Below are 14135 nucleotides of genomic sequence, written 5' to 3'. Positions count from 1 at the left end.
TCATGACATTTATAGGTAAATTGATGGAGCTGGAGGATGTTATGCTACATGAAATAAGCCAATCTCAAAAAACCAGAAGCTGAGTGTTTTCTCTAATATATGAATGTTAATTCACAATAAAGTGGGGGCAGGTGGCTAGGGAAGAATAGAGGCACTTTGAATTAGACAGAGGAGAGTAAAAGGAGGAGAGGGGCATAGAGGTAGGAAGGATAGCAGAATGAATGGGACATTATTACCCTATGTGCATATACGATTACAGGGCGGTACAATTCCACATTATGTATAACCAGAAGAATGAAGAAGTTATACTCCATTTATGTATGATATGTCAAAAACATTCTACTGTCATGTATAACTAATTAGAACTACTACAACAAAATAGAATAAATATGAAAAAAAAAAGAAAGAAAGCAGGAGGAACTTACGGCAGACGTGTGAGGTGTAAAGACACGCCAGAACAGTCCTTGTGGTTATCTGAAAACACACAAACACATACCTTCAATACAAAAATCAGAAAAGGGGATGTCAAACTAATAAATTGTAAGTGTTTAAATATAAAACCTAAAAACTATGTTACATTTTCTTTCTGATTTTACAAAATACTTTAATATTCCTTAATTCCTTTAGTCACCCACAGAAACAACAAAACTACCAGTTCATGCAGTCTTGGGTATTTCTTGGCTCATCAACTCATTGGTTATGGGCTTTCCTGCAGATGTAATAGCTCATAGAAGAAGGCTGTTGCTACTCTCTTTGCATTATTTATATTGCTAAAATACCCAGAAAAAATCCGGTCAACTAAAAGATTTTTTTCCCATGGGAAACTAAACAACTGCATTTTGTACTTTTCAAGAACTTTTGTAGCCCATGATTAAGGTTCTGAAGGCATTGTTTTGCCATTTTTAGTTTAATGTCTCAAATTATATATAGGAATCACCTCGTCTTGTAATTTAGGCCATGCATATCCCTACCTTTAAAATAAATAGCTGATCCTAATTCATTTTATACCCTAAGTTCAGCCAAAAGCCTCTGAGTACCTCTTTATCTTTGTCAAAACCGCAAAAACTTCTTGCACATCCTCTCTCTCTGTTTCCCAAGTGCAAAATAAAGTAGGAATGAAAAATACCCATCTAAATTCTATTGAACTTGCTGACCTTCCACCACAGAGATCATGATTAATACACTATTAATTTCTTGTATTTGCAGAGTGATTAAATTTTTTCTACTTCACACTTTACTCTCAGTAGTTATAAAAGTTTATATAAAATTTAGAGTTTTTATACAAATTTTTAATTATTGTGTGCAATGGGTGTGTGCAAGATTGATAGAGTTATACTAGACTAAGAAATAAAGTGTGTTAATAAATATCAGCAGGTGGAATGAAGTTTTAGTGGCTTTTTTTTTCCACTTGGTTATCATTTCCATGAGAAAGACTAAGGTAGCTTCATCTAGAAATATATAATAACAGGTAACTAACAAGATGTATTTTGATTTACTTTAGCTAATTAAAGAAAAAAACACATGAAATCATGTATAATAATTTGAGAATAAAATATAAAAAATCTCTGTATAATATTAGTTTTGATCTTAAAATAGTGAATAAAAGATAAGCACTTTTATTCAATCATTTTTTTTGCCTTTTTCATTTTACAAAGGAATCTCTAACACACTGAGTCCATTTCAGGGAGGCAGTGTCTTCCTAGTTATTTCAGGGAAGTTTTTTCTCCATAATTTCGAGTTTTAAAGAAGGAGGAAGTTAATAATAATAAGAGCTTAGTACCCAGCTCCTAAATACTGTTTACTGATTACTGAATGTCTGATTTTTGTTTTTATTACAAAACCAGAGAGACTCCCTCACAACAACATCCAAGAAAAATTTCAATGTGCACTGAAAATTATTTTTTGGATTCTTGTTATATCTTTGCATTGAATGAATCAAATTTATCACAATTTTAAATATAAAAAGGATAATAGAGTAGCTTCTTCATTTTTTAAACAAAGCTTTCATTATTTAGAACAAGCTCTTTTATATGTACTACTGTGATTTAATAAATATGCCTCATCCGTACTGCTTTCAAAATGATTAGCTAATGACCTTACGGTTAATCATGTAAATATCTCCACTGATCAAAAGATAATGGTAGAGAATATACCACTCCTTCACACCAGAGGAAGGCCAAACTCCAGAGGCTTACTTAATTAGCTTAGTTCATTGCAGGCAACATTTTTTTCATGTGTATTAAAAAATAACCTGCATTATAAAGTTATTTTGAGAAAAAAGAATCACCCATTTATTTAATTAAACTTATTGAGCAGCCAGAGTAATCCCAACCCTATGCTGTACACTTGGATACAGAGGAAAACAATATAATCCAGTTTCCTGCTCTCATGGTTCAGGACATATAGGAAAAAAAATAAAAAAAGTGTTACACAGTGTATGCAATAGGATGGGACTCTGGGCAGCTGTTTATCTGGTAGAGTCAGTGAAGGGGGGGACACCAGACCTAAGGAAGAACATCCATGGTTGAAGGGACAGTAAAGGCCTATAGAAGAATAGGGTATGCTTATGGGACAGGAGAGGCCATTGTGGAAAGAAGCATAGTAAAAAAAGAGAATTGAGGTGGTTGCACAGCTGAAGATTAAGAGTACAGGCCACACAGAGTGGATTTAGAGTCTGGATTTTATGCGGTGTACACAGAAATCATGAAATGAGTGACAGGATCATATAAAGTGTTCAAATAGTTCAGTACCCAGCCCCTAAATAGTATTTACTGATTACTGAATGTCAGATTTTTCAGGTTTTTATTATAAAACCAGGGAGACTCCCTCACAACACACATACAAGCAAAAAGTTCAATGCGCACTGAAAATTATCTTTTGGATTCTTGTTATATCTTTGCATTGAATAATACAAAAGAATCATGTTTTGATTTTTTTTTTTTCAGAATGGGGATGCTCCACTACTGAGCTTCATCCCCAGCCCTTAATACTTTTTATTTTTTATTTTGGGATGGAGTCTCCCTAAGTTGCTGAGGCTAGTCTTGAACTTTTGTGATCCTCCTGCTTCGGCTTCCTGCGTTGCAGGAATTACAGGCAGCATCACAGTGCCTGGCTCATTCCATTATACAACATGGCAAATCATTCATGAGTTGTATAAAATTAAATGGAAGAAATTAATAAGTAAGCTAACATAACTCAAGAACTATTGAAAACAATTTTTTATTAAGGCTAAAAGCTGCCACCAAATTAAGAGTAGCAGGAAAGTTACTAATAGCATAATGACAGGTAGCTATTACTAAAAGCAATAAAACATAGCATCTTCCTATTAGATATTATTATTTGTTAGAAATATCTACATGGAGTAGTTTTTTCTTAAAGCACAAAAATAAAAACAAATTAGAAACAAATTCTAAACTTGCATACTACAACAACTTGTAAGGAAAGCTCAATTCTCGCAACATAATTTTGTCAAACAGAAAGTAGTAAATCTTGTATGGGATTGGGCTGGTGAATATACATAGATCCAAAATAAAAACCCTGTCTGTTTTATGAAAAGCTTCAGAAATTAAAACCTATAAAAGGAAAGTTAGCAAAGACATTTACTTTAAAATCATACTAGACAGATTCTGCATAATGGCCAAAGAAATTTGCTTCTATCAAATTTATTTGGTCAATATTATCCACTGCTTCAAAGCATTTTTAAAGTGCATATGAATGTGTGGGTAGATATTATTTTATATCATGGATAATGCTTTGGGAAATCCATCATTATTTAACCCTGAGGTGGTAGAATCACTATTTTAACTGTGACTTTAAAAAATTGTTCTGTTTATAAAAGGAATTAACATATATATAGTTTAATAACAATATTTTAGTTTAACAAAGATCTAAAAGTTATCTCAAAGTAAAAACATATAAAGCATATTTACATACATTTTAGGCATTGCCAACGTTTATTAATCTTGATACATTCACTATTTCAACATCAAATTTTATTATTCTAAAGATTCTGGCCTCTTCTGATACATCTTTCTACAGTTTGACCTGAAGGCCTTACAATTCTTGCATATACACAGGATAAGAAGTCCCAGTGAGAACAACTTAGACTCTACCAAACAAAGTGGTCTGGGGTTAAGGAGTGCTACTGGAACCACATCTGCTCTTACAGCAGGTAAAAACTTTGGTGAGAAGCATATTTTGGCCTTAGTGTTTGGCATGAAAACCATGGCCTTTTAACTCCAACATGATCCTTCTGACAGTGATGCATTATTATTTTCATAACCCTTACCCTGGATTTACTCTAGTGAACTCAGAAACTTCAGCTAGTTTTGCATATATCACTGATGATTTGCAACATACTCTGACTTTGACCTTCTGTTGTAATGCAGTGCTTTGGCTACAAGATATGAAACCTCATAAGAATTTATTCATTTCAATTCACCAGGCTGTATATGAAATCTGTCTCTGATTATGCATCATCATAAAAATGGATGGTAATTAAAGAGTTCATTATAACAAATAAATGTATTGATACTTCTGCTAATATATTACCACATAAAATTTTTTTAAAAAGAAAAGAAATCAGAATTGAGATATTTAAGAAATGTACAGAAAATGAACTCAGGATACCAAAACCATGAACTGGCTGAAGAAGATGGTTGGAAAGACTTATTCTGGGACTAGAGTGAAAGAAAATAAGAGAGAAGAAAGGAGAAGAAATAAAAGAAAAGTTAATCCAGGGCAGTAGACCAGAAAAATTGAATAACATCCCTTAAAAAAATATGGGAATAGCAGTGAGTAAAATAAAATGGTCTGAAATAATTACAGGACTAAATCTGTGTGAATTAGAGGCAGAAAAGGAATAAAACTATTCCACTGATTTTATTTTTTATTTAAAGAATCTTTAAGGTGTTTAATATTTATTTAGATGGTTTGTTAAAAAAAAAAAAAAGGTATGCTGTTGTTCAGTCTTCATCCATGGTGTTTCCACAACCACTTCTTTTTCTGTGGCTTCTTTCAGTGCCCAAATTATATCACATTTCATAAGAGAGGTAAATAGGGAGTCTACATCCTGGGAACAAATCTTTACTCCTCACACTTCAGATAGAGCCCTAATATCCAGAGTATACAAAGAACTCAAAAAATTAGACAATAAGATAACAAATAACCCAATCAACAAATGGGCCAAGGACCTGAACAGACACTTCTCAGAGGAGGATATACAATCAATCAACAAGTACATGAAAAAATGCTCACCATCTCTAGCAGTCAGAGAAATGCAAATCAAAACCACCCTAAGATACCATCTCACTCCAGTAAGATTGGCAGCCATTAGGAAGTCAAACAACAACAAGTGCTGGCGAGGATGTGGGGAAAAGGGTACACTTGTACATTGCTGGTGGGACTGCAAATTGGTGCAGCCAATTTGGAAAGCAGTATGGAGATTTCTTGGAAAGCTGGGAATGGAACCACCATTTGACCCAGCCATTCCCCTTCTCGGTCTATTCCCTAAAGACCTAAAAAGAGCATACTACAGGGACACTGCTACATCGATGTTCATAGCAGCACAATTCACAATAGCAAGGCTGTGGAACCAACCTAGATGCCCTTCAATAGATGAATGGATAAAAAAAATGTGGCATTTATACACAATGGAGTATTACTCTGCATTAGAAAATGACAAAATCATAGAATTTGCAGGGAAATGGATGGCATTAGAGCAGATTATGCTAAGTGAAGCTAGCCAATCCCTAAAAAACAAATGCCAAATGTCTTCTTTGATATAAGGAGAGTAACTAAGAACAGAGTAGGGACGAAGAGCATGAGAAGAAGATTAACATTAAATTAAACAGGGATGAGAGGTGGGAGGGAAAGGGAGAGAGAAGGGAAATTGCATGGAAATGGAAGGAGACCCTCAGGGGTACACAAAATTACATACAAGAGGAAGTGAGGGGAAAGGGAAAAAAATACAAGGGGGAGAAATGAATCAGTAGAGGGGGTAGAGAGAGAAGAGGGGAGGGGAGGGGAGGGGAGGGGGGATAGTAGAGGATAGGAAAGGCAGCAGAATACAACAGACACTAGTATGGCAATATGTAAATCAATGAATGTGTAACTGATGGGGTAAAAATGGGAGTTCATAACCCACTTGAATCAAAGTGTGAAGTATGATATATCAAGAACTATGTAATATTTTGAACAACCAACAATAAAAATTAAAAAAAAAAGAGTGTAATAGTTGTAAACTCAAAAAAAAAATAACAAATTATATCACATTTCTTGCTCAAGCCCAGACCACTGAAAACAAACAGACTCATATCCAGGGAAATCACCCAATCAACAATGTCCAAAACACAATGCAATGCCATGAAGTAGATAAATAAAATAGATAGTAAACAAATAAAATACATGTTGTAGGTTCAGGATGCAGCAATGCAGAGCTCAGGAGCACAGCCATGTTTGTCTTATGTTGTTCCTCAAGTTCAAAAACACCCTGGGGACTATCTCAGGGTGACTGGATTTTACTGCTGTGAAACTGCAGAAGTCTTGAAAGCTCACAGGTTTGTTCTCAAGGTCTTCATTTTTGGATGCCTGAAGGATCATCTCATCCTAGTCCAGCTGCTTCACAAAATTTGCTTCTACACTAGATGGGATCTTATAGCTCCTTTCTGAGGTTCTCTGCTAGGAGCTGGGTTGTTTCACAGCTTCCTCTTCTTGTCTGTTTTCTTCTTTGGGGATGTCATCTGCTGGTGCTGCGTCCCCAACAACGGACAAAGTCTGCCACATCATGAACCAGGGCTTGGCATATGCATTTGTTTTTGTTAAGGCAGATGTGTAAAATCATATATATACACATATAAAAATTACTGGGGATTGAACACGGGGGGCACTTTGCCACTGAGCTATTTCATCCTCAGAATTCATTTTTAATTTTGAGACAGGGTCTTATCAAGTTTCTGAGGGTCTTCCTAAATTGCTGAGGCTGGCCTTAAACTTGGGATCCTTGTGTCTCAACCTCCAGAGTCTCTGGGATTACAGGCATGTTCCCCAATTCCTAGCTCTAGTGATCAATATTTATAATAGTAAGAAACTTTAATCTATAAATGAGATGTTAACTTATGAACTTGGCACTATATTTGAAGCTTAAGAAAAATTTAGTAAATGTTAAATGTTACTCCTTCTATTGACAAAAATTTAGCATATGGATATATTACTTTTAAGAAATACATTTTTCCCTTTATAAGTCTGGAATATCTTTAAAATGGAAGAAACTAAAGCACAACAACTTACAACACAGGAATAGAAAGGGGAAAGGAACATGGGGATAGCAAAGAGATAAAAAGACAGCTTGAAAACAGAATTACAATTGAATTTGTTCACTCTCTGGTTTATACCCCAAAGACTTAAATTCAGCATACTGCAGTAATGCAGCCATACCACAGCTCAATTCATAATAACCAAGCTATGGAACCAAACTAGGTGCCCTTCAACAGATGAATGAATAAAGAAATTTTGTATTTCTTTGGAATGTTCCTCAGCCTTAAAGAAGAATGAAATTATGGCATTTGCTGGTAAATGGATGGAGCTTGAGAATATCAAGCTAACCAAAATAAGCCAATCCCAAAGGACTAATATATATATTAGTCTGATATATGGATGCTAATTCATACTGGAGGGTAGGGAAGAATAGAGATACTTTGGATTAGACAGAGGGGAGTGAAGGGAGAGGAAAGGGTATGGGGCTAGGAAGGATAATGGAATGAATTGAACATTATTATCCTATATGCATATATGATTATACAACTTGTATAATCCTGTATCATGTACAACCAGAAGAATGAGAAGTTATACTCCATTCATGTATGATGTGTTAAAATACATTCTATTGTCATGTATAAATAATTATAACAAATTTTAAAAATTAAAAATTCATATTAAAAACAATTGGTGTATGTGTATTTTGAAAAAAAGAGACTGTGCAAAATAGATATTCTCAGAAAGTTCTAAACTGAGTAGATAAAGAACACAGCAGAACAGGGTTGTCAATGAAATAAAGAAATTTTAGTAAGATGCCATGGTCTAGATAAAATGAAATTCTTGATTTAGAGGCCCTTGGGACTGTGAAGAAGTTGACAATGTCTGGTTTCAAGGTTCTTCTATGATTTTTAGCAATTAAGTTCCCCTTGATCAGACTCAAGACAAACTGATTCTTTCTGAGTTCTGGAAAAGAAAGAGTCAGTTCAATGGGATCCTGCATTTGCAGAAGAGAGAGTGAGACCATTTTTATGCTGATATTGAAGTTACTGTACAACTATTAACATGCAAAAATCTTGACAGCTCTTCTTTGAACATAGCTCCAATTATTTTTATTTTAATTTTCTTATTCCAAAGTAAATTAATGTCTTCACTGTATTGGGCTCTAGGCTTACTCTCTCTCCCAAGACACACTGGTAATAGTGGCTGTTAGATAATAATGTTCTGTATTTACAGAGAATTGAATGAAAGACATCCTTGTTAAGGGAATTTTTCATTTTTTTTCTGGCAGTAAGATAGAATTTTAGCCAAAAGGATCCGGTACAGAGGTGGAGAGGAAAATTCATTCAGTAGACAGGCATCAGGTGACATTGGGAGGGGTATTTCATTATGTCATTGTATTCCATTACAGTGTCATATGTATGTACTAGTAATTTTATAATGGTGAATACAATGGAAAAGTTAAAAGAACATTTTTTAAAAAGAAATGTAAAATAACAGAAACTAATAATGACTTAGAAATACATCACTACATAGGACAGTACAGCAGTAGTGGTGTTTGAGTGTTAAGACTTCTAAAAAGTAGTTTGATGATGAAAGAAACAAATATCTCCAGACACTGGATGAGACTTGAAAATAGCATTCTATCAGAATCTAATCTTGAGCAAGATGAAAACTGGATGACTGCTTCACAAGGGTCTCAGCTTGCCTTTTCTGAGAAACAGTTCCCTGCTGAAGCAGAGATGTATAACCACAGCAAGACATTTTATCAAACATACAGACTCAGAGAACTCAGAAGTGAAAGGAACCCTGGAGATGGAGGAGTTCTACTCTTAAACTTTATAGATAAAGAAAAAGAGGATGTAGAGATTAAGAGTGTTGCCTATAGTAGTTCAGGTAACTGGAGACACACTGGCATCTCAAGTTTAATCCTCCAACATTAATGATTAATATGTATTTTCTTTATTTTTTCTTTTTCTCTCTCTTTTTTCCCAAATAAAAGAAGTTTTGTTTTAAGGCATTTTATCTATGAAATATCCTAAATATAAAAAGGGCTGGGGATGTGGCTCAGTGGTTGACTGCCCCTGGTTCAATCCCTGCTAGAGAGAGAGAGAGAGAGAGAGACCCTGAAGGTAAGATGAAGGAATTAAGCAAGAATGAATAAGTAGCCAGTGGTATGTACCGATATCCACTTAAGGAGGAGGAAGTTCAATTCTCTTAATGGGAGGTGAATGCATGGGATATGAGGTTATCCATCCCAAACTATTTAGCTTGCTTTTCTAATAATAGCATGTAGTTCCTGCTTGGATTCTTAGATAAGTAGTCAAGTAAGGATGAGGAATAATGAATGATAATAATCTATTACCTCTTAGGTTCTTAGAGTCTGCTGGTCTCTCCTACTTTTTCCCTCTAGAGATAGCCCTCTACATTGCATGAGCTCATCTCATCCTGGTTGTTTCCTGCTTTAATAAACAAACAGGTCAACCATTGTTCCTGAGGGAACCAATGTATTATTGTAGACTATATCCCACTAATTAGTAAAGTCCTTCAGAAAGCCAATTATAGAATGGATTTCACTTCACCATACTTTTAGGAAGGCATACATAAGGAATAAAACACCCATTTCCTACTATCCAAAACCAGAGTTTTGGATAATGATTTTTTTTTCTCTTATGGAAGTACTGAAAAGGCTTGCCTGTAATCATTAATAAGTCTTGAAAAACAAAGCAGTAACATCTTTAATAAAGAATCTTGCTCTAGAAAACTTGGAGCAAATGCTTCTAAACTCTATCACACCTTTCAATCTTCCCTCCCCAGAGTGTTCTGAACATAATTTAAAGGACTCATTCTCTGCTTTCTTCCTGTCTTGAGCACATAAATGGAAATGAATCAAAGATAATGCAGCCATCATCAATAATTTTGTAATAATGTATGTACATAGATAGTGTAATAACTACTTGACTATTAAGCTGTCTTGATTTTTACCTTATGGTTCTTTGTTCTAAATTAGCAACATTAAATTAATGGGACAGATGATGTTTTGCTGAGACAAAATCATGGCTCCCAAGGTGATCAATAGCAGGAGATTATTTGGGGATTAATTTCTAAAGTCAGGAAAATTTTCATATAATTAAAAACGACTGGAAATCCCTTTGGAAAATGAAGAGTGATCTCAATAGATCTAACACAGCCAGTTTCCTTGGCATTTGCACAGACTGCTATCAGTTGACCCATGTCGTATTTGATTTTGTTTCTAAAAAGGCGTTTCTATATTGTTAATCTGTGTAGCTATATCAAAATGATTATTTCTGTGCAACTGAAACCCTGCTGCTGAGAGATGCACACAGGCTTGAGAGGCAAGAAGGAAATAAACCCAAGTATGGAAACAGCAGATCTGTGTTTTATGCTCATTTGTGGCATGGGAATGTTGAATGTAGCTCTGGTTTTGGAATAGCTAAGATGCACCTCCTCTGTTGGATTTTTCATAGTACTTTGATTATAAATGCATGTCCAAGTCACTTAACAGTACTGGTAATTATGCAAATTAACTAAAATATGGATATTCTACAGATATTTTTTAAAATTAGAGTTTCTTTAAAACATAATCCGAGACACCAAATTTCTCCTGCAGAATTTACTGACCCCTGAAAGCATGTTCTCAAAGTATTAGGACTCTCCAGTGACAGATACTTCAAGATAAAATAGTCCCCGTTCATAAAGCACTAACACCTTAAAGTTATCACATCAAATGTATATCTGCTTTGCAAAATATAACTGAAATAGAGGCACTGTTAATATATGACATGAGCTACACACAGGTTTTCCTGGAGGTTGCTGAAAGCTGGCTTAGCAGACAAGTTTCAGTGCTAAATAAACTAGCACTATGAAAAAAAAAATCTTCAAAAAAGAATTTCTTTTGAAGCTGTCACTGTAGTGAGTTAGCCTCTTTTGATTTGGTATTCACTGCTTTGGGACTAGAAATTGCTAGCTTCCATTTGCCTTGTGGCAAGGAAGAGAAAATGCATTTATCCATTCTGCAAGAAGATGACTTTCAGAAATGATGGCCTGTGCTGTTCCCAAAAGGGATCAAATGGAAGTCAGGCAGACTTACCTCCCTGCTTTTATAATCACTCGGCGAGAGGAGGATGTTGTGGGAAGACTAGTGTCAGAGCACGTTCCTGTTTCCATCATTTATGAATGCAAATAACAACATGAAGAATCTACAATGAAGTTTGAATTCTCACTATTTCTTCTCTCAGAACAATGAAAACTGCTTCAAAGTCACATATCCAGAGAAGTAAAATTAAAAGACAAAACCCACCAATACTAGGTAAATATGTCGTTTTTAAAAAATATGTATTGCACTAAGTTTCAGAATTCTAGAATTTTTAAACTCGTTAGTGAAAAATAATATATAAAAAAGCAAAAATATCAGAAGATACAGCTTTGGAAATCTGAAAAAGTGAACATGCTAATGTAATCAGCACCCAGATCAAGAAACAAAGTTCTATACTATTGTCTCTTTGCTGAGGGTGTGGAGTTTTTAGCTTTTTATACTTACAGACATACCATATTTAAACATGTATTTGTTTGAAGCAGTTGTCTTTTGGCTAAAACCAGACACCTTTAACTAGCTTGTGCACTAGCTCCTTTAGAGAAGTTTAAATATTATACCTGGCTATTAAAAAATATATATATTTAAAAAATTCTCTCTTTCTTTCAGCCAAAAGTCCAAATTTTTGCCTCCTTATTTCTATTGTTAATATATAGTCACTATTTTTTTTTTTAAAGAGAGAGTGAGAGAGGAGAGAGAGAGAGAATTTTTTTAATATTTATTTTCTAGTTCTCGGCGGACACAACATCTTTGTTGGTATGTGGTGCTGAGGATGGAACCCGGGTCGCACGCATGCCAGGCGAGCGCGCTACCGCTTGAGCCACATCCCCAGCCCCAATATATAGTCACTATTAAATAATAATCTTAATTTCCTTTTGCATTTTCCCAATTACTGTCTCTACTTTCCTCTGAGGCCAGAACATACTTTTAAAAAGTCCTGGAACCAGCCAGAAAATACTAAACAAAATAAATAATGGAATAAAATGTGACCTGAAGAGTGTCGATCAAGAAACCATTTTAAATATAAAGCTGAAAACATATTTTTCATATAAAATGCTCTATTTTGAATTTTTGAATGGTCTTAGAGGTATTTTTAAATAGTATATAACCTTTGGAATTCTTAATTATTTTGTGCATCAATATGTTACTCCTCTTTTATTTAAGTTAAACTCATGGTTTCTGAGTTATTACAAAAGCATAAATGAATAAAAATAAAAAAGGACAGGTAACCTAACAGTAAAAACATTCCATTTTGTTCTAAAAATAGGATATTTATATTCTAAAAAGCTGTAATTTAAGTTGAATGTTTTGAAAAGCTCAGCTCAAACTAAAATTAATGGCCACATTTTTGTTTTTGGTTTTTAAGCTCCATATTTTTTTAAAAATTTGTTCTTTGTAGATGTACCTGACAATGGAGTGTATTCTGACATATTATACATACATGGATGTATATATAGAAGCTACTCCAACACCTGGAGACTAAATAATATGCTATTGCATGACCCATAGATAACAGAAGACATCAGGGAGGGGAGGTAAAAAAAAATTCCTGGAGGTAAATGAGGACTCTGACACAATTTATCAAAATCTATGGGACACTATGAAGGCAGTACTAAGAAGAAAGTTTATTGCATCAAGTTCATTCATTAAAAGAAGAAAAAAGTCAACAAATAAACAACCGGACATTACAGCTCAAAGCCCTGGAAAAAGAGAAACAAACCAACACCAAAAGTAGTAGAAGACAGGAAATAATTAAAATTAGGGCAGAAATCAATGAAATTGAAACAAAAGAGATAATCCCCAAAATTAACAAACACAAAAAAGCTGGTTCTTTGAAAAAATAAATAAAATTGACAAACTCTTTGCCACCCTAATGAAAAGGAGAGGGGAAACTCAAATTACTAAAATTTTGTGATGAAAAAGGAAATATCATGACAGATACTACTGAAATACAGAATATAATTAGAAAAAAATTTGAAAATTTATACTCCAGTAAAACAGAAAACCTCAAAGACACTGACAAATTTCTAGAGGCACATAATCAACCCAAACTGAGTCAAGACAACATACACAATTAAAACAGATCAATTTCAAGCAAGGAAATAGAAGATGCCATCAAAAGCCTACCATCCAAGAAAAGCCTAGAACCAGACGGATTCACAACCGAGTTCTAAAAGACCTACAAAAAAGAATGAACACCAATACTCCTCAAATTATTCCATGAAATAGAAAAGGAGGGAGCCCTTCCAAATTCATTCTATGAAGCTAGTATCATCCTGCTACCAAAACAGGCAGAGGTACATCAAGGAAAGAAAATTTTAGACCAATATTCCTGATGACCACTGATGCAAAAATTCTCAATAAAATTCTGGCAAATCATATACAAAAACATATCTAAAAAATAGTGCACCATGATCAAGTGGGGTTCATTCCAGGGATGCTAGGTTGGAATGGAAATCAATAAACATAATTCATCACATCAATAGACTTAAAGATAAGAATCATATGATTATAGCAATTGATGCAGAGAAAACATTTGACCAAATACACCACGCTTTCATGTTCAAAACAGTAGAAAAACTAGGGCTACTAGGAACAGACCTAATATTATAAAAGCTACCTATGCTAAACCCAAGGCCAACATCATTCTAAATGGAAAAAAATTGGAAGCCTTCCCTCTAAAAACTGGAACAAGACAGGGATGCCCTCTTTAACCACCTCTATTCAACATAGTCCTTGAAACTCTAGCCATAGCAACTAGACAGACTAA

The 14135-nt window shown here is 34.4% G+C and overlaps 1 protein-coding gene across 8 annotated transcripts in view; it reads right to left on the bottom strand.

Annotated features, from left to right (window-relative positions):
* Pam (peptidylglycine alpha-amidating monooxygenase) overlaps positions 1-14135 on the bottom strand; it is a 292525-nt gene that overhangs the window by 76028 nt on the left and 202362 nt on the right. For all 8 annotated transcript variants that reach the window (XM_077800613.1, XM_077800609.1, XM_077800620.1 and 5 more), the window contains one exon: positions 426-474. In XM_077800613.1, the coding sequence (XP_077656739.1) occupies positions 426-474 (49 nt within the window). The remainder of the gene's footprint in view (positions 1-425; positions 475-14135) is intronic.

Source organism: Urocitellus parryii, chromosome 1, assembly GCF_045843805.1.
Source record: "Urocitellus parryii isolate mUroPar1 chromosome 1, mUroPar1.hap1, whole genome shotgun sequence".
In the NCBI taxonomy this organism is placed as follows: Eukaryota; Metazoa; Chordata; class Mammalia; order Rodentia; family Sciuridae; genus Urocitellus; species Urocitellus parryii.
The sequence above is the reverse complement of the archived record's forward strand: the minus strand, read 5'-3'. Positions and strand labels throughout refer to the sequence as shown.